The sequence below is a fragment of the Bombus affinis genome, chromosome 17 (genome assembly GCF_024516045.1).
Source record: "Bombus affinis isolate iyBomAffi1 chromosome 17, iyBomAffi1.2, whole genome shotgun sequence".
Lineage (NCBI taxonomy): Eukaryota > Metazoa > Arthropoda > Insecta > Hymenoptera > Apidae > Bombus > Bombus affinis.
Window position 1 is genome coordinate 4025175 of NC_066360.1, and position 22127 is coordinate 4047301.

Here is a 22127-nt window from a genome sequence, read left to right on the forward strand (position 1 = left end):
TTACGAAGCAAAGTGAAGGCTCGCGTACGAAAGAAGGACGACGTAAAATGTAATTTCGTTGCACGTTACCGAGCAAAGGAGGATCCGCAGTCGAAGGAATGAGCTTCGTGCTGCCGCCACGCGAGACTTAGCTCGTGCTCCAGCTGCGTAAGGGTGGGATTTTATCGAACGCGATTATCGGACGCGATCGAGCAAAGTGGCTCGTTTACGCAGACTTTTGTCATTCGAAGTAGGCAACCAATCTCGAGTGAAGGTTGCATAGAAGATGGCATTTTTCAATTTTATTGCTGCAATTACCAGATTGCAATTTAAACGGCAAATTGAAACTACTTGCAAGTGCTTTTTACGCATGACGAGTATACTCGTCAAAAACAGCTGACTGGTTGATCGTGTTATTCTTTGAATAATTCTGCGAACGATATTTGCAAAAGAAAAGAAAAATGCAATTGTAGGCAACCAATCTCGAGTGAAGGTTGCATAGAAGATGGCATTTTTCAATTTTATTGCTGCAATTACCAGGTTGCAATTTAAACGGTAAATTGTAACTACTTGTAAGTGGTTTTTACGCATGACGAGTATACTCGTCAAAAATAGCTGACTGGTTGATGGTGTTATTCTTTGAATAATTCTGCGAACAATATTTGCAAAAGGAAAGAAAAATGCAATTGTAGGCAACCAATCTCGAGTGAAGGTTGCATAGAAAATGGCATTTTTCAATTTTATTGCTGCAATTACCAGGTTGCAATTTAAACGGTAAATTGTAACTACTTGTAAGTGGTTTTTACGCATGACGAGTATACTCGTCAAAAATAGCTGACTGGTTGATCGTGTTATTCTTTGAATAATTCTGCGAACAATATTTGCAAAAGAAAAGCAAAATGCAATTGTGTATGCATGTATTCAAACTGAAAATAATTTTGTACCAAGGCTACTTATACCAATAGCAGTGAAAATGACTGGTACTTGTCAAAGTGTACAGGAGTCCTGCAATCTGTTCGTCGGACCCCAATTAACCAGTTTCCTTGTTTTCTACAACTTGCCACACGTTTCTTAAATTTTTACCGCGTATCATTCGATATGACGATATCAGTAATCAGGAAAATTCCGGATCGATCGCTGGATCGCTAGATGCTGACACTAGAAATACCACAGCAGTCAAAACGACTGGTTCTACAATTTTATAAATGTGCCATGGGATCATGGTCCCAGCTGGATTAATAATAGCAAAAATGTATTACATAACATGGAATTGCTTCTGTAAGAAAGTAATAAATCAATAAATATAAAAATATTCTATTATTAGGTATTTTTTAAAGCCCAGTGATTTTCACTGGTTTTGGTAGAAATAGCTTCGTGTTAACTATGGGTAGTTCTAGTGTTAATAAATTTTTTTCCTGGAAGCGAGCCGGTCGCGTGTCACTGAAACGTTTCACAGCGGCAGAAAGTGCATGACTCGCCGCGTCGTTGGCAACGTAATTAAACAATGTCATAAAGGAAACAATTTGTCGTAGCGACGGCGTGTTCATGTAACATCGTTCGGACACATCGGTGTAATAATTTCTGGCCAATTAATCATCCTTAATTTTATTTACTAACAATAAACGCGGCTGAAAAATCCCAGACAATTTTATTCGATTCTTTGTTCGGCCAACGTTAAAATAGAGTTTTGCAATGTATCTTCTCTTGCATAATAATTCCTCTACTTGCCCTGCTTTAAACCACTTCGTTTTTCCTTTCTTCTTTTTTTTAATAATTTTTCGTTCCTCCCTTTACACCGCTTTCGACTTTTTAATTCACAATTGAAATAAGAGTAGAATTAATGTAAAAATGTGGTTGTTGCGTAACGAATTGTTGTTGCATATTTAACTAGAAATTTTAAATATGGACAAAGTTTCCAATGGAAATCCGTTTTCCAGCGCCGATCATAATTGATGGATCGCGCACGGATTGCGACGAACGTGCCACGTCCGACAAAGTAAATTATTTTCAGCGAGATGCTGCGCTCACCGTTTCCAGATGATCGCATCTCGTTAATGATCGCACATCTGTTCACGCAGAAGATTCGATTATCGACGTTAGCGGCGGAATTGGATAAAAAGGAAAATCACGAGCGAGTTAGAGGCGTATTAGTCGCGGTCTATTTATATGTCAGCAGTTTGCAGGTTAAACTGCAGTTATCTTTCATCTTAATCGATCCGCGCGTCAATTCATTAACACGTACACACGCACATACGCGTGAACAAATGTACAGGGTATCCTGAAATTTTCTATTTGAATGTCTTACACATCGGAATAGTCGTCGTATAGGAAAAGGAAAAGCTCGAGACTTTTGTCACGAAATTGTGACACAAGTGGAAGGCGATAATATTGGCTTGGCAACTAAGTGGTTGCGGATCGTGTCATTACCATCTAATGACAAGATCCGCAACCACTTAGTTGCCAAGCTAATATATTGCAGATCACGCGATTGTTATCAAATTGATACAAAATTGTTCGCACGTTTCTGAAATGCTTCTCTTTTATAAAGTAGCGATATAAACAGTTCTTTTCTGTATAAAAAATATTTCATAAAAATTACTACCACTCGTGGCGTGCCAATCAGTAAACTGTCTTTTGTCTGTCACTATAGACTTCATAATTGTGACATAAAATTTACTATCGTAATTGCATTGAAACAGTGACAAGATCTGCTTTGTTTATTGTCCGCAGCTTTTTCCTTAATTTATTTCAATTTACACATATTTAACTGATTTATTTATACGTATAAGTACCTACATATGTATTGGCTTGGCAACTAAGTGATTGCGGATTTTGTCATTACCACTCAATGACAAAATCCGCAATCACTTAGTTGCCAAGCCAATATTTCAGTCTGTTCGTTTAACACATGATTTATCGAATCAGCTCGAAACATTTCTACGTTTCTTGCGCGTGTAGGAAGATTTTGGCGCGTTTCTGATGATGATTGATTCGGTGGCAATCACTTAGTTGCCAAGCCAATAGCAAGGAAGAGGGAGGAACAGGAGAAACACGACGATCGTTCCTCCCGCGCTTCGTATTTCTCCTCGTTTTCGCGTATGAAATAATCTCGTGAAGTTGCTACGAAAGAACGCGTTCGAATCGTAAACAGATCTGATTTTTATCCATTGGCTTGGCAACTAAGTGATTGCGGCTTTTGTCATTGCCACCTAATGACAAATTCCGCAATCACTTAGTTGCAAGCCAATAATTTCGAGTAGACGAAACGATCGTTTCAACTTTTTACGTGCGGTGCTTCGAGCAGAGTAGCACGTGCGATCAGTGCGGATGTTAACGAGCAGATTAATTAACTTTGATTGCGAAGTATTCCATTTGCTGAGACGAGACGGATACCGCGAATCCATTGCGTGCGTAAAGCGGTTGAAAGAGCCGACGAGAAGCTGGAATTAGTTCTGTGCTATGAACTTGGCGAAAGTGGACTTTAATTGAAACAATGTGTCGGATCAGACGCGATACGCACCGAAACGTTGCTGTTCCTTTATTTGAACGGTCAAGATGACAAGGTTTAAATTGGTGGAAAATTACTTTGACACTGAAGCTGAAGAGAACGTTTGATTGTCGTCGTGCAAAAACATAGAACAATTTCTCCTCGCTGATAAGAATCCTTTTGATTGTTAAAAAAGCTGAAAAAGTTCGTTCTATTATGAAATTTAATAATTAAATTTATTAATTAAATTCGTGTAATAATTCTCTGGCTAATATTAATAATGTAAATAATAATGTAATTAATAAATAATAATAATAATAATATTTGTCATACTGAAAGATGACTACACGAACTATTTAGAGAAATTATGGATCCAGACAAATTTAATGATACGCAATATATAAAACGTTTTAGAATATCATGCACCGGAAAACATATTTACACATGATTTTTCCATATCTTTGCTTATGTCAATTTTCACTTCACTCGGATATCAACTTCAACTTTATACGGATCTCTCACAAGTCAAGCTGATCGATCTGGCTTTCTGTCCATTTCTCAATGTCATTGCATGAGCACGCAATCAACGTTCAATGCTTGAAAAACGAATTACTTCAATGAACGCGTTTATTGTGGTTTATTGGGTTGGCAACTAAGTGACTGCGGGTTTTTCCATTAGGTGGCAATGACAAAACCCGCAATCACTTAATTGCCAACCCAATACACTGTTCCTGCACCCTAACGACCATCATTGAAAAATAACTTGGGATTTGTACAATAATTTATTGATTAATAATATGAACAGACAGTATGTGATATATTATAATAAATTTCACTGGTATAATTTTGAGATTTTTATTATTAATTTTTATTATTATTATTTTTATTTTTGGTATTAATTTTGAGTATTTTTATCGTATCCCAAATTTTGAGAATGATTCTGGAAATTAGAAACCCGATTTGTTTCACCATAGGTCCATGGGACTTTATTTTAATGCGACCAAACACTTTGGAACTGACGTTTCTCTCAACTATTGGGTTGACAACTAAGTGATTGCGGGTTTTGTCATTAGATGGTAATGTCAAAACCCGCAATCACTTAATTGCCAACCCAATACACTGTTCCTGCACCCTAACGACCATCATTGAAAAATAACTTGAGATTTGTACAATAATTTATTGATTAATAATATCAACAGACAGTATGTGATATATTATAATAAATTACACTGGTATAATTTTGAGATTTTTATTATTAATTTTTATTTTTAATATTATTTTTATTTTTGGTATTAATTTTGAGTATTTTTATCGTATCCCAAATTTTGAGAATGATTCTGGAAATTAGAAACCCGATTTGTTTCACCATAGGTCCATGGGACTTTATTTTAATGCGACCAAACACTTTGGAACTGACGTTTCTCTCAACTATTGGGTTGACAACTAAGTGATTGCGGGTTTTGTCATTAGATGGTAATGTCAAAACCCGCAGTCACTTAGTTGCCAACCCAATACACTGTTCCTGCACCCTAACGACCATCATTGAAAAATAACTTGGGATTTGTACAATAATTTATTGATTAATAATATCAACAGACAGTATGTGATATATTATAATAAATTTCACTGGTATAATTTTGAGATTTTTATTATTAATTTTTATTCTTAATATTATTTTTATTTTTGGTATTAATTTTGAGTATTTTTATCGTATTCCAAATTTTGAGAATGATTCTGGAAATTAGGAACCCGATTTGTTTCACCATAGGTCCATGGGACTTTATTTTAATGCGACCAAACAGTCTTTGGAACTGATGTTGCTCTCAACTATTGGGTTAGCAACTAAGTGACTGCGGGTTTTGCCATTAGGTGGCAATGACAAAACCCGCAATCACTTAATTGCCAACCCAATACACTGTTCCTGCACCCTAACGACCATCATTGAAAAATAACTTGGGATTTGTACAATAATTTATTGATTAATAATATCAACAGACAGTAGGTGGTATATTAATTTATAAATAAATTTCACTCGTATAATTTTAATATTACGAGCATACTGATGCCAATACTACGTGAGTTGTGCTCTGTAAGATTGTACTAATATTATATTTTATGTAATTAATACTAGTTTTGTGTGATTCTATCAGTTGAAATAAAATGTAGAAAATTCTACTTATCTCATAAATAATTATATTTATTAACGAGGATAATCTTTGCTGATTCGTTCATGGCTCAACATAGTCTGATGACTCATCTGTCCAACTTTTAAAGAGCGAGACTCGCTGTGATGATTTGTATCACAGTAGACTTCCATTTATATATTTTTCTCGAAATTGTAATTAATTTCTTTTTTTTCTAATTATATGATATTAGGTTGTCTGGAAAGTTTCTTTCGTTTTAGAAGGAAACAACATTCTTACATTATATTGCATATTGCAATTATATTATGACTTATGTGAAAATGACGCAATCAATTAGTTGCCAATGCAATATATATGCAGATACGTCTTTATTTTGTTAATTGCAGCGCTAATGAAATTTCAGGATGTTTTACGTAACGCATGGACGTACAATTATTCACCAGCACATCTGTGTGTGTGTGTGTATATATATATATATATACATTTGTGACTGGATGAAAGAAGCAGTGAATGCCAATGTTTGTAAAGTTGAGATATTGCTGCTTAAACAAATATTACAAAATTCACGATCAAATAATTTCTCACATGGAAGTTTCTACTGTTTCGAATTTCTTCTCTGACGCAGAAAAGCAGAATCGAAACTCCTGCTATTTGCCTTCCTCGCGTTTCGTATCCTCCGCAAGAAGCTTACTTCTTTGAAAAATGTTCACATTTCCATTATAGTCGTTTCTAGATAGAATTTAGGATCGTTGTTTTTTTACTCAAAATTCAATTATTTGATTGTATCGTTTTGTACGATCGTCTCTAAACTCGATACAACCGGGTTTAGCTAATTTTCTCGCAAAAATCCGACTCTCGGCGCCTGTTTAATGTATCTACGTGTGAACTGTCCAGCTGGACAAACTGTAAAGTAGAAATTAAATAATAAAAAAAAAATATGAACGACAAAATTTATCAGGTAGATAGAGAAAAGATGGAGGTATTTTGTCCAGGACCAAACGAGCTATTTAGCAGACAAATTACAAGAGCCTCGTGGTGTTTCTAAATTTTCCATCGCTTCGAGTCGTTTGCGGCGCAGCCGCGGCGATTCCCACAAGCAATTCAGGTGGCCGCTGGTCGAATCGATCATTCGGTAGGTCGTTTGAGGAAAAATTGGGAAAGTAACTTTCCTGTATAGTTGGAGGTTTGCGTATGTAGGAAATGCAGAAATTCATGTGCAGAGAGACGCAGAGATCCGCGAGAAGGCGAGGCTCTACGGAATCGTTAGGACGGTCGACAGAGCGAAAACCAATCATCTCGCACGAGCGACGATGCTCTCGAGGAACCTTGAACTCTGCACTCGACCAAGTTGGAATTTGTACGCGCCAGGGATCGGGGGATACCACGGATTCCCTGTTCATTCGCAAACTGCATATCGCTGGGAATAAAAGCGTGCTCCGTGGAAATTGAGCCGGACTGGGTCACGGAAGTATTCCACTACTCGCAAATCGAAAGCTTTAATGAACAAGATACGCTGGCGATCGATGTAATGTGCACGCGGTGCCAGAGCCTCGATGCCAACGTGCTTTTGTTAGAGAAGAATAGAATTTTGATTTCGCGAGATTAAGCATCTTCTTACGGGTTTCTTTCGGTTGAAATATTGAATGGCAAATGAATAAGAGAATGTCATGAATAAGAAATGAACAAGTATAGGTAAGTGTATAAGTAAATGAATAAGTATGTAAGTATACAAGTAAATGAATGAGTATTAAGTATACAAGTAAACGAATAACAATATAAGTACGTAAGTATAAAAGTAATTGAATAACAATATAAGTATGTAGGTAAATGAATAAGTATGGAAGTATACAAGTAAATGAATAACAGTATAAGTATGTAGGTAAATGAATAAGTATGGAAGTATACAAGTAAATGAATAACAGTATAAGTATGTAGGTAAATGAATAAGTATGGAAGTATACAAGTAAATGAATAACAGTATAAGTATGTAGGTAAATGAATAAGTGTGGAAGTATAAAAGTAAATGAATAACAATGTAAGTATATAAGTAAATGAATAAGCATGGAAGTATACAAGTAAATGAATAAGCATGGAAGTATACAAATAAATGAATAACAATATAAGTATATAGGTAAATGAATAAGTATGCAAGTATGTAAGTAAATAAATAACAATATAAGTATATAGGTAAATGAATAAGTATGCCAGTATGTAAGTAAATGAATAGGCATGTAAGTATATAAGTAAACGAATAAGCATGGAAGTATACAAGTAAATGAATAACAATATAAGTATGTAGATAAATGAATAAGTATGTGAGTATAAAAGTAAATGAATAAGCATGGAAGTATACAAGTAAATGAATAACAATATAAGTATGTAGGTAAATGAATAAGTATGTGAGTATAAAAGTAAATGAATAACAATAAAAGTATATAGGTAAATGAATAAGTATGCTAGTATGCAAGTATATAAATAAGTATGTAAGTATATGAGTAAATGAATAAGCATAAAATTATATATGTAAATGAACAAATAATCCGAAAATCTCTAACTGCAATGCAGTCAAACCTCCATGAGTCGGAAACCTTTATAAGATTGCAAATTCATTTCCTTCATTTGATTATATCAATCTTTTAATTATTACATCTTATTGCTACTATTATTGATAGTACTGTTATTGCTGCTATATCGTTAGTGCTGTTAGTATTATTTGCCTATTATCCCCTAGTTCTTTCTTAATTAATATGCATTTATCCATCTTACTGTCTAATCTTCGTTTATTATAATAATAATTGTTTAATAACTCCGACAGTTTCGTCGATCTTCCCGCTAATCCATATTTTTATAAACACGATACTTAAAAAATCGAAGATTTGTTATATCTTTTAAATATTATATGGAACTCTATATCGAGCCTACTTTGGATATTTTGTGTATCTTTGCATTCTACACATATTCTTTGCATTTTTCCACCTTCAAATTGAAATATTCGAATATTGCCATTTAAATCCGGAGATAAATATGATATTTCTTGTCGTCATCAACGTAATACTCTCCTGTTCTGTGGACGAAAAATGTCTGAAATTTCAACAACAAATGAGCATAGATCGGACACTTTCTGTTCGGAAATACTCATTACTTTTAACCTAATGACGCTATATATCTTAAAACTTATAAAGTCTCGTAATGTACTGGCAATTCTGATCAAGTTTGGCTGTTTGAATTTACAAGACAAATGATGATAATATGGGGGAAGCTTCGCTTTAGAGAGACCGTTATTTGTTACAGTCGAAAACAGTATTTGTCGAAAGAAAAGCTTTTCCCTACATTTATGACTCTCATAATCCATACAAATCTTCTTTGCCAATCGAGATATATATTTGTCAATTACTATACATTTTCCCTTCAGTTTTGCATCATAATAACGCTCAATCACAATTTTGATAGAACTTTAATAATTGATTAAATGTAACTAAAATGTTAAGTATCGGAAAAAGTAAGCGATGACGAGTATACTCGTCAAACACAGAGTACATATGGCTATTACAACATAGAACTAAATTGTAATGAAACGAGTTTCTTTTTCTACGAATGGCGAGTGTACTCGTCAGAACACAAAATATTACCATTTCTTCATGACGAGTATACTCGTCAAATACAGAGTATATGTGACTGTTGCAACATAGAATTAAATTGTAATGAAACGAGTGTTTTAATTTTTCTACGCATGGCGAGTATACTCGTCAGAACACAAAATATTGCCATTTCTTCGTGACGAGTATACTCGTCAAATATGTGGCTGTTGCAACATAGAATTAAATTGTAATGAAACGAGTGTTTTAATTTTTCTACGCATGGCGAGTATATTCGACAAAACACAAAATATTGCCATTTCTTCATGACGAGTATACTCGTCAGAAACAGCTAACTGGTTAAAATAATCCAAGCATTTACTATGACGTATTAACAAACATTAAATGGCAAGCGACGCAAGCAACTGCTTGTATTATATGTATGAAATATGAAAATAAATGATGAATAAATAATGATATTCAAATCAGCATGCACGTCTAAGCGCAATAAATCATTAAAATGATACGCCACGATAATTAAACGTGCCGTATTTTACTTCTGCATAAATTTTACTCCCCCATAAATTTTACTGCTCGTGTTTGGAAAACTTACGGCACTAGGTCGTTTCCACGGAAATTTACATTTTTCCGTTACCCCATAGAAATTCCATACAAGGATTAAAGGATGTGAAAACTTTTTGTCGAATATTAATACGGAAGGAAGATGGAATTTTAACGTGGCCAAATAAATCTCGCAGATCTTCGTAAGACCGTGAAACATTCTTTTATCCTTCGAATTTTTCACTTATTGAAAATATTTCCCATAACCTCGAATAATAAAACGAAGATAAATATGGTGAAAGATAAAATGTTTTACCTAACGTTACGTCGTACAACGTTCTTCGCGCTTTTAACTTCACGAATAGTAATTTTATTTCTTTATAATTTTAATAATAGTAATCTTCTCGTATAAAATATCTCGTCAAGCCAGATGGAATTACAGGAAATTTTATTCGAACGAAGGTGTTTAAAAATGAAATCTAAACATGGAATTCGTAGGATTTTCAAGGGGCATGTGTTATCTGCGCGCGGCATCGTGTAAATCCATCTCTTCAGCTACCTTGAACTTTGAATTTCAACGTAGCTGCAGCTGAAGTTTTAAATAATCCGGTTAACAAGCGACGAAACACGCGACTCCGGCGGATTTCTCGAACGTGTTTCCCCGCGAACGAAAATTCGACATTTGTTCGAGAAGCAATTTTATTCGCTTTGACGCATATACAGGGTGAGTTGTGTAAAACAAAACAGCTAAATATCTCTGTTAGTGTCGAAGATAGTGAAGAGTGTCGGACAGGAAAGTTATAGTTGCTCGAGGAGACAAATACGATGGTAATAAAAAATTGATCGACGCCTTTTTCAAAATCTTTGGCAAAATCATCGGAAATTTTCAAAAGACCTTGAAAAAAAGCATCAATCGACAGACGTTTTAGTATCGTCATATGTGTCTCCTTGAACGATATAACTTTCCTCTCTGACACTTTTTCCTATCTTCGATATTAACAAAGATATCTTCACGTTCTGTTTTACTCACCCTGTATATCGAATTTTTACATTCGACGCAGACGCGAAGAAAGCGGTGTATAAAAATTATAATAAAAAGTTATATTAGTTCTGTGTCATTTCCATTTAACGATTGGTACCTTGGCAAATACATTTCGTGGTAGAATAACCTTGAACTTTACTGCTTGGAATTGTTTCACAGAAAATGGAATATCAAGCGTGCTTAACAATACGAAGAACAATCCGGGAAATTTCTTCGCTAATTTTACGCTTGAGCACATAATTTACACGATAGAAATCTGAATTTCCACGAAAAAATTAGTAATTCTTCCATATATAGTCTCGGTAACTATAGTACAATCGGCAAGGGAGTGATTCTACGTGAAAAAATAAATCGAAAATGTAGAATAGAATTTTTTCATACGGCGCTTCGTTTCCGATAGAATCGAATCTAAAAATTTGTTTGGCGCGTGTGAGCTTTAATTACCCACCGACTAGATACGAAAAAATAATTAGCAGAAGATTGCACTACGTACGAAAACAAGTGAAAAATGTGGAATAAAATTTTCTCCTACATAGCTTCGTTCACAAGAAAATAGAGTTTGAACGTGTTCGATTAAGAAATGGCCTGATGCACGCATACCCCATCAATTTTGAGATTTCATTTTCTCGGAAACGAAGCTTCCTACGGGAAAACTATATTCTACATTTTTTACTTATTTTTATACCTAGAATAACTTCCTGTCGATCATTCGGCCCTGTCTAGCCCAAGATTAGTCAGGCTGAAGTATACTCGACAAATTTAGAAGCTCGATTTTCCCAAAAACGAAGCGTCCAATGAATAAACTTTATTCTACATCTTCCACTTGTTTTTTCACGTAGAATAACTTCCTGTCTACCATATTCGGCCCTGTCTAGCTCGGAATTATCCAGATTTACGTAAACTCGAGAAATTTACAAGCTCGATTTTCTCGGAAACGAAGCGTCGAATAAATAAATTCTGTTGCACACCTTCGTCTCGTTTTTTCGTTCACAATCGCTCCCTTGTCAATTGTACGGTGATTGTGCTGGGACACCCCGTATAATGCAATCTGAAAAATAGAAAAAACAAGCGGTATTAATTATATTCCTATTTTCTGCAAGCAGCCGGCTGGAAATCTGTAAAACTCCAAAAATACCGAAGGTATCCTGGAAAAATATTCTCTTTCTGAAACGCTGATTAGATGATTGACGTCACGATCGATTATCGGCGTTTCAGTAATTTATGTACCTCGTTTTTCCTGTTTACGGTGCTGAACGATCGAACAGGCGAAGCGAACAGATATCAAACAACTGAAAGAGTCGTAAATTCCTACACTCGTTTCTCCCGTTATTTTTTCATCTCGTAATAACCTACCTTGTAATAGCAACGCTGATGATAGCGAATTACATAGCGATAATCTGGCAAATCACGATGACCACGCTGTCATCAACAATCGAAGGGTAGGAAAGTTGCACATGCGCGCCGATGGAGCGTAAGCAAACCGAGCTTGGTAACAACGCAGTTGTGATGGTAACCCTCGTAGTGTCAGCTCTATCACCAGGTTATAATTCATCGTCGATTGCTGCTCGATGGCTGCAGTTTGGCAAGGAATTGTGGCTGAAGGCAGAAACGTAGGAAAATCGCAGATAAGTCACAGCGAAGATTTGAACGTTACGCTGAACGATGTCCTGCACGATAAATTGCCGAAACTGACAATTGGCAAATTCTCCGTCGAACGTTGGAACCAGACAAATCCAAGAAGATAGAAACTTTGAACTGAGAAAATTATACTTGAAATAAGAAAATACCGTAATTAGCGCTCCTTGATATTGGAATTAGGGAATTAGCATAGTCAATAAACGCAAGAAGACGAAGAGTAGGCGCGTCTGTCTCTTTTCTCGATCAATGCTCCGCTTGAGATTTCACAGTATTTTATTCGAATAAATACAGAGAAGGGTTCTGAATATCCGCAAGTTTGACAGTAGCTGTGGCTATTGTCAGTGTCTCGGAGGACACTGGAAGAAAGATGACAAGCAACGTAAAGGCTTTCTGTACGTACAACGAACAGTTTAAAAGGTGTTAACGAAGTTTCTTCGACAAATTCTTCGGCCGAAATTTCTTTACTATGTCCGGAGGCTTAGGTTGAAAATTAGAACGCGTTTCGGCGCTGTCTCGATAAATACGTAGAAGCAGAAAGCTGACAAGAACGTATTACTAAATATTTAACGTGACATTGTGGCGTCGTGATTTCTGCTCTACATTCCGCAACTAGGCCAAAACACAAGAGCCACGAATTTTCCTCCACTATGAACGTCCGATCTAACGATCAATAACGAACGACAGCCATAATCCACGATGATGATAATCGTAACGATTACACCAAATGAATGAAGTGTCTTGAAATACAACGTTGATATATGGAAAACGTGCGAGGATTGTCGAACGAAAAAGTATACCTGCAACGTCTGTTAAATTGCGGATGCTGCGTAGAAGCTTCCGAAGAATATACGCTTTCGTTAAATTTTATAAAAATAAACCTTCGCGAGCTTGAACGAAGTTTAAACTGTTAGAAACTTGCTCCATAACGAGACACGCGTTAAATCGTTCGTTTAACGTAGAAACGAGAGAGTGGCGCGTATCAATGACCAGGTAATAAACCGCTAATCAAATGAGGAAATCGTAGCCTGTTTTCATGGGAGCCGAGAGTTCTGAAGTTTCGTCGCCGGAGCTATGAACTTGACATCCATAAGAGCGACCTTCCACCCAGCCACGTAACGCCGTATCGATTGCTCGTCAGCAGAACGCTGACGTAAACTCCTAACTGCAATAGTTTAATTGAATCTGGAAGCTTGAAGCATCGATGACGAGCTATCAAATGGCTAATTAAACAGCGAACTCGCGGCTACTCCATCGAATCTGCGGCTTGCGAGTTTCGCTTCGCGGATCCTGTGAACTTGAGGATCGCAAGGTCGGCCCTGAAGCCACAGCCACGCGATATCGTATCGGATTGACGCAAGCCTGTAACTTCAAGTTGAATCGCTTCTCGCGCCGGAGAGGTGCGAACAATGGACCATAAAATAGAAGGCTGGCACTTTGAATATAACTTCTCGAAGGTGAATGATAAATGGAAGGCGCTAGGGCGCGTAAGGTGAGGACCATGTAAGGTGTAAATATCGTGTGTATCTCTGGCGAAGAGCACGTGACAAAGACGCGAAGAAGAAGTTTAGTGTTTGCTCGTGGAAGCGATGAGGAATAGCCATGAAAGATGAAGCGCAAGGAAAGAAAGAAGCAAAGCAGAAATACGTCGATTCGATCGAAACAACTGCAACCCCCCGGAATCTCCATGGACATGGAATCGTCCTGGGCAGCTCAAGAGATCAAGTCCAATCTGAATAACATGGTACTGTCTCTGGCGATATTGTTCTACAAACGTTACTCTTTTATTATGATGCTCCTTTTCTTCCTGACAGTGTCCAATGATATGGTACATATACCTGCAGGGGAAATTATTTTCTAGCATTGTTTATTTCAATCAATATATATTTTTAATGAAAAATTTCAAATACAGAGCGGAGCATATAAATGTAATAAATTTGTGTGTTGTTAACAGTAGAACTACCGATAGTTAAGACGAAGCTATTTCTACCATAACCAGTGAAAATCACTGGGCTTTAAAAAATACCTAATAATAGAATATTTTTATATTTGTTGATTTATTACTTTCTTACAGAAGCAATTCCATGTTATGTGGTACATTTTTGCTATTATTAATCCAGCTGGGACCATGATCCCTAAACGAGGAGTTGGCACATTTATAAAATTGTAGAACCAGTCGTTTTGACTGCTGTGGTATTTCTAGTGTCAGCATCTAGCGATCCAGCGATCGATCCGGAATTTTCCTGATTACTGATATCGTCATATCGAACGATACGCAGTAAAAATTTGAAAAACGTGTGGCAAGTTGCAGAAAACGAGAAAACTGGTTAATTGGGGTCCGATGAACAAATTGCAGGACTCCTGTACACTTTGCAAGTACCGGTCATTTTCACTGCTATTGGTATAAGTAGCCTTGATACAAAATTATTTTCAGTTTGAATACATAAAATACAAAATAAAATTCATTATATTATTCTTTTAGTTATCGTTGAGAAGTCATTACATCATTGCAAAAAAAGATATAACGTGAAGTAGGAATTTTAAAATAAAATTGTAAAACCAGTCAATTTGACTGCTGTGGTAGTTCTAGTGTTAATGGTTGTATGAAAAAGCTTGACAGGACAAAGTTGTGCTGGAGGGTCACGTGCTACGATGGACCAAACTTTCTCTAAAAGTCACTTTTTTCGTCGTTAGAAAAATATCTCGATAGAAAAATACATTTTTCTATAGGTTAGCTATAAAAAAGTACTGCTTCATTTATGTCGAGAAACTATTAATTCAGCAAATATTTCAACTCAATTTAATATGTGCGAGACGCAAAGTATTCTTGGGTTTATTCATTGTCTTCATCTTTTGTAATTATAGCTAAATCAGGTTGTTGCGGGTTTGTTAAGTTGCTGCATATCACACTGCCGTTTCTTAAACGAGGCTTTTGACCGCACGTAGCTTCTTCGAAATGTTACATCGCATATTATCGTGTAATATTGGGTTGACAACTAAATGATTGGGGTTAGATTATTTAATAGGTTAGCTTAGGTTATTTAATAGGTTAGGTTCGGTTATTTAATAGGCTAGGTTAGGTTATTTAATAGGTTAGGTTGGGTTATATAATATTGGCTTGGCAACAAAGTGGTTGCGAATTTTATCATTGCTACCTAACGACACAATCCGCAATCACTTAGTTGCCAAGCCAATATGTTCAAGACGACATTTTCAACAGCTCATTGGTTTCACTATCTATAAACATAGTCAGTCGTGAAATTCAGAAATCCTTGCGACACATTTATGGCAGTTTCACTTGCAGTAATTTGCTTAAGAAAAGTAACCGTCCAAATGAACCAAAGCATACGAGTTTCGTTTCTTCTTTCATCACCTCGAAGCTACCTAAACCTGTGTAGAAATTCTCCCTCGAACATTCCCATTGTTCGTGATCACTCGTAACAGCGTAATCACACAATGGCATAAAATAACATACGGTGGCTATGATACGATCATAAAATAAAAGCATATCACGCGATGTAATAACAAAATCAGGTTAAAATGAATTTTCCAAATGGAGGAAAAAGGAAGATAATTGTTCTAAGCTTCAAAGGGAAAATAATTGTTCTAAGCTTCAAAGGGAAGATCCATATAGGTGTGGGCAGGCTGGGATGCGAAAGGAATCATCGGATCATTTGGATCATTCACTGTTCACACTTGAACCAGGCGTGCAAGATCGCAGTATCGCGCCTCTGACACACATGACCATTTATAGAGGAGAAGGCACGCGTTCTCTGACGTTCCTTTTGCTCGCCAGGACGTCGTGTTGCAGTGTCGTTGGTGTGTCATTGATGCGACGACGTAGCCAGTTTCTCCATTTCCATCGCCTGATATTCTCTGCACATGCTCGTTGCTGGTCGATGTTTTCGAAACAACGAGACACGATTCTCCATTTGCCTTTTTCGTTGCGCTCGCTGGAAAAAGCGCAAAGGCCAGCTCGACTATCCGCTGTCTTGTTGCTGATTTACGAATTCGCCATGGAACGTTCGCTGGGAATTTCCAATCTTTTCGTTCGATCGTTCTTCTTGGCGGAATAGTAACAAGATAATGGGAAGATGATTATTTTTACAGAATGTAAAATGAGAGGATTTCGAGCAACCTCGAATGTGATTATTGATGGTTAGTATTATCAGGCAAGTTGCTGATAGTCATTGCTGGTTGGATAGCGTAGTGGTTAATCTAATTTTCTCAGATTACATGGACAAGTTAAGAAGTCTGATTATTAAACGTGATGCACGGTGTGAAACTTTTCTTGCGCGGTGTAATATCTTGAATGCTCGAGAAAGTTTACGTTTGCGTGTCTATGAGGAAAATTGCTGAGAAAATAAAGGCATCGACGAATTGAAGGATTTTTCTATTTTCTGATACGTACGACATCTCGTTTAATCGGAACTGATATAAACTGTTACTGTAACAGCAAAAAGTGAACTTTCTTTTTCCTATCTTCGTATCGGCGATCAGAATCGAAGAGAAGATTCTTTAGGCTGATTTGGTGCCTCAGGTTCCTTATACAGGAACCAGGAGTCGTGATCAGTAGAGGAAAGAAATTGACCGAATGTCCAGCTGGACAAATTGTAAAGTACAAATTAAATAATAAAAAAAAGTAGAGAAAATTCGCCTTGGAATCCTCTAGGTGTTTTATTAAAAAATTATTGGTTTATTTGTAAAAAATTCAAGCTGATGTCGAAAAATCATGAGGCAAAGAGAGTTGACAACAAATTTGCTATCAAAAACACAGTAATCTCCGATATTGGTTCACCCTGTATGTCGTAACGTCGACTCATTTGACGTCACTCTGACCACTGTCTTCTTAGTCTTCTAGGACCCTGTTTCTTCAGAACCGGTAGAACCGAGAAGATTGCTGCGAAGATCCAATTTGATGTAGTGGCTGTTGCTTCTTTTTCCTATTGTCCGTCTGATGAATTGCGTGTCAGAGTCATCGTGCAGCGTTTTGTTTGATACATAGCACGGTGCATCCGTCATCCTGCGGAGTATTTTGGCTTGAGATGTTCGTACGATGACAGTATTGGATTTACAGACACGACCATGTAGCTCGATGCCATAAATCCATATCGGCCTTGTTATCTTTTCTATAAATAAGTGTCTTATTCCTCGCTGATAATCCTCGCTTTCTGACAAGTTGTCAGTACATATTTTCGCATCTTCCATCTATTTTCTCTCTTTTTACCATTAATTGTTCCTTTCAATTGACTTTATTGCACGCAACATATTGCGAAGATCTATTGGCTTGGCAACTGAATGATTGCGGATTTTGTCATTAGATAGTATTAATAGTCGCCAATCCAATCGTACTGTTGACAGCTCTGGTATTTTTATGCGGTTTTTACGCGTTTGATAAAGTTTTGGATGGCATTGCTCTCTCCTAAAAAGGAAGCTTATACAGATTGACTTAGTCTCGTTGATTTTAGCTTTCCATTTGACAAGCTACTTTTGGAGCAAATTCAGGTGATCTTGAAGGTAGGAGAATGCAATTTTAGGATCTTGTGGCTTGCAAATATCGCTGCATCACTCGCGAACCTTCCTATTTTGGTGTTCGCTGTGGTTAGTTAGTCGAATATATATAGCGAACGTAGAACTGGAAAGAAATATACTACGCTACACATAGGAACAAATTTATACAGTGTATATTTTGTGCGCAGAATCAGCCTTTGAATCGATTAGTAAATTGTTGGCCAATGTCCATATTGTCCATCAAAATCCAATGGCCATCCATTGTCCATCACGAACAATCACTTGGGCGGTCGTAGACGAGCAGACGAGAATGAAGTATGTAAATTAACCGGTTAGCCGGTTTTGACGAGTACGCTCGTCACGAAGAACTGGCAATATTTTATGTTTTGACGAGTATACTCGTCACGAAGAACTGGCAATACTTTGTGTTCCGACGAGTATACTCGTCACGAAGAAATGGCAATATTTTATGTTTTGACGAGTATACTCGTCACGAAGAAATGGCAATATTTTGTGTTCTGACGCATATACTCGTCATGAAGGACTGGCAATACTTTGTGTTCTGACGAGTATACTCGTCATGAAGAAGTGGCAATATTTTGTGTTGTGACGAGTATACTCGTCACGAAGAACTGGCAATACTTTGTGTTGTAACGAGTATACTCGTCACGCGTAAAATGTAGTTACAATTTGCTGTTTTAATTACAATTTAGCAATTGTAGTAAACTGCAGCAATAAAATTGAAAAATAAAACAGTCGAATCAAAAATTTATTCTATATTATAGCAGCCATACATATTCTGTGTTTGACGAATATACTCGTCATCGGTTGCTTTTTGCGACACAATTTAAGAACATGCTTTTGAAAGAGATCGCAACAGTTAACTGGCCGATAAAATTAAAGAACATGGTTTTTATTTCAAAATGTGCCAGGGAGAAGAAGATAATTTTATCAGTCAGGTACCATCGAATAATCAATGGAAAATAAAATAATATTAAAATTAAAAACCCTGCGACGCAACCTTCACGCGTCTTCTGCTTTCTTCGACGAACATTTTGGATGAAGAAATTTCCAACGAAGACAAGCAAGGCAATGTTTTAACGATTTCCACGTACAAATGCAACAACATTTGACTCGAATCGTAAATCCAACATTTATCCAATCGGACAGAGAGTCCTCGAAAGCGTTATAATTCTGAAAACTTTCCAACTAATGTAATGTGAGCTCGTCAGGTTTTTATTTTTAATAATACGAGTTTAACAATTTAGTAATACCCTATAATAATAATAATAATAACGCGCCGTTATACGGTACCGCGATTATACGATTATTACGTGTTCAACATGTACAAGTACTTCACGGCACCCGATTTTAACAAACTTATATTCTTCTTCTTAGTACTTATTTTTAAATAAAACCATGTTTTTCAACTTTTCCAATTTACACACCTCATTGTTTATTTTCCCCCTGCAAGTTGTCATCCGACAACGTACATTGAGCCCCACCGTGCGATAAGAAGATATCTCGGGACTTCACCCGGGCCAACCAGACAATTATCCGCAAGGAAGAATCGATTTCTTGAAATTACACGGTGTTATCGTGGTGAAACGAGCGTGTTTTCCAACTTTCAGCTCCCTAGTTGTCCTAGGCAAGCAGTTGAATGTTCGTTTTAAAAAAAATTCCACCCGGACAGACAGGCGAAAAAGTAAGCTGAATGAAAATCGTTGGAAAGAAATTTCCTTATAATATACAGCACGTTACAGTCTTATCTAGCTTTTCTACATTTACTTTCTTTACATTTGCCTCACTGATTCAGCCACGATACGATTGCGCGGTTTCTCGCCAGCCATTCCACGCTGACCTCCTTTCCTCCGCTGCTACTTGTTTCTTTAATGTACCTGCGATCCTTCCCCTTGGCCCACCTGTCCCTTTCCCCCTTTCTTTTCCTCTTTTTATTCCCTCTCTCTCTCTTCCTCACCGTCTCGACCGTTTCGATGGACCGGTACACGGCAATCCAGAGTCTTATTTAAGGGCAAGGTGAACGTACTGCTGTTGCGAGGTCAGGTTTTCAGTGCCACCTACGCAGAAGCCGTAGCATCGAGTTGTTATTTTGGAAAATAAAAGCTGCCTCACGCTCCTTTCCATTTTCGTCCGTTTTGTTTTACGTTTGGTAAAAGGTGTTTTTGCTTCGAATACACCGCAGGTGGCAAAGTCACGAATAGAACGTGCCAGACTGACTGAGAAAGTTGTAATATTTTTAGAAGTAATCGATTAATTGCTGCTGTTGCAAAGGCATCTCACACAGCACCACTTTGAAGGAAACGTTTGTTTGAACAGTTTACGACGTATCTCGTAGCGATGAAATTATTTTACGGTTGTTGTTGAACGTTATTTGTACATTTTCTTTGTTCAGGAATTTCTTTTGTATTTCGAAAGGATCGCAAGTTGGTCTAGCGAACATACTTTTGTTAGACACACCAACTGTGGTTAACACTTTACCGATCGATAACCGATTAATCGGTTTTTGTCGCCAACGCTTACCGACAGATAGCTTATTAATCGACTTCTTGTCGCTAACGTTTACCGACCGATAGCCTATTAATCGACTTTTTGTCATCGATAATTTTTCTAATTATTCGAGCGGTAATTTGTTATTTAGTACTAAGGTACCTTGCTCAGTTGCGTCAGTTGCGTTGCTTTCTAAGCTCCTACAGTTTTATACCAGTTTGAAAAACTTACCAGCGAAAAGAATGGTATTGTAGAGTGTAAACCGAAACAAAGCCGGCGCCAGGGAGAATCTGCGCCTGAGTCGCCGGTCGGACGTGCGTATGCTATTGAACCGCTAGGGGTCAGTAAAGTATCAAAAAATACTTGACACAGTCTCGATCATTTGGTTGACAGTCTTCAGTTTTCTTTATCGTTGTTTCTCTGTTATTGTACGTGTACTTGGTGAGTGGCTGTCATAATGATATTTATAGCGTTATTAAACATTCTTTATAGTCATTTTGTAAAGCCTACTCTCCGGAGAAGTTTGAGTTTTAATTTAAACTTTCAATTAATTCGGAAATATACTTCCGTGAAATACGTGAATCGCGTGAAACGTACTTGACACACTTCGGTCTTCGTCGTTGTTCCCTTGCTATCGTACGCGTGCTTCGTAAATCGCTGTGAAAATTCTCTTTCACGAATAGGCGGCTGGATATTCGCGTGCTCGCTACTCCAATCGATTGGTTAACATTACGTGGCTACACTGTTAACGACTTGTAAATGGTTGGTAATTATAGCGTGAGACACAGCAACCTAGAAAGGAAGTGACATGTGAAGAATGCGCAATTAAGAAAACACATCAATTCTACGTATTAATCGCGATATAAGAGCGAATAATCTTCCTAGAGCCTCTGACGCCTAACGAAACGACATATTCGTATTAATTTCGAAAAATCAAGTAACGCAGCTCGGTCTAACTGCTCGTCGAGGTTAGCAACTAAGTGATTGCGGATTTTGTCGTTAGGTGGTATTACAAAATGCGCAATCACTTAGTTGCCAAGCTAATGCAATCTATTTTTCTGCTTATCGTTCGTTCTCCAGCGGCAAGTGCAACCTTAACATGGTCGCGATTACAATAATCGATTTAAGCGGAAAGCAAACACGCGGGGAAGCTGTTTTTCCATCGTCGTTCGATCACGTTGCTGGAAAAATCACGTCTAATCGACGAAACGCCAGCAACGATGTGATACGGTTGCGTAAAAAAGAGAAAAATATTTCAGGCAACCGATCGAAGCATCGACACTAATCGACGTCCAATCAACGTCTCGTTATCATTACGAATTACGTGTTCACGGGTGGCCGAGCCAGGAATTTGCACGTGTACAAAGCGAGAGACGATGGACGCTGCGCGGCCGACCAGGCTCATTAGGAATAAATCAATTAGCAGGCCGCCTGATTGCCGGCTCAACGATTCGACGGCTATCCAATTAACAGTTTCCTCTTGATTATCAAACAATACTCGATCTTTCGACGAAGACGAATCCCTGGCCGGTTGATTCGCACCAGCGACAGGCGCCAACATCAGCTGAACGTTCGCGAATACGATTATTCACCATGACTTTAATTAAGTGGCTGGTGGGAGTTGCGTCGACGGGTCTTTCACCTTTGCAAAACGTACGGCGTAAGATGGTGAAATTTCAAGCTAC

General features: G+C 37.3%; 1 protein-coding gene and 2 long non-coding RNA genes across 8 annotated transcripts in view; 1 reads left to right on the forward strand and 2 right to left on the reverse strand.

Annotated features, from left to right (window-relative positions):
• The window catches only part of LOC126926017 (serine-rich adhesin for platelets-like), a 90186-nt gene that overhangs the window by 43798 nt on the left and 24261 nt on the right, over nucleotides 1–22127 (forward strand). Inside the window, exon 1 of one of the 6 annotated variants that reach the window (XM_050742087.1) lies at nucleotides 12277–14167. The exons of 2 other annotated variants lie outside the window; for them this stretch is intronic. In XM_050742087.1, the coding sequence (XP_050598044.1) occupies nucleotides 14033–14167 (135 nt within the window). In that variant the 5' untranslated portion in view covers nucleotides 12277–14032. 3 more of the 6 variants (XM_050742083.1, XM_050742089.1, XM_050742086.1) reach the window with 3 other exon arrangements.
• The window catches only part of LOC126926053 (uncharacterized), a 149845-nt gene that overhangs the window by 11017 nt on the left and 116701 nt on the right, over nucleotides 1–22127 (reverse strand). The window lies entirely within an intron of this gene.
• On the reverse strand, nucleotides 19895–20804 carry LOC126926073 (uncharacterized). Its single transcript, XR_007714255.1, has 2 exons — nucleotides 20674–20804; nucleotides 19895–20012 (listed from the first exon to the last, which is right to left on the reverse strand). It is a non-coding gene; the product is annotated as an uncharacterized LOC126926073 (long non-coding RNA).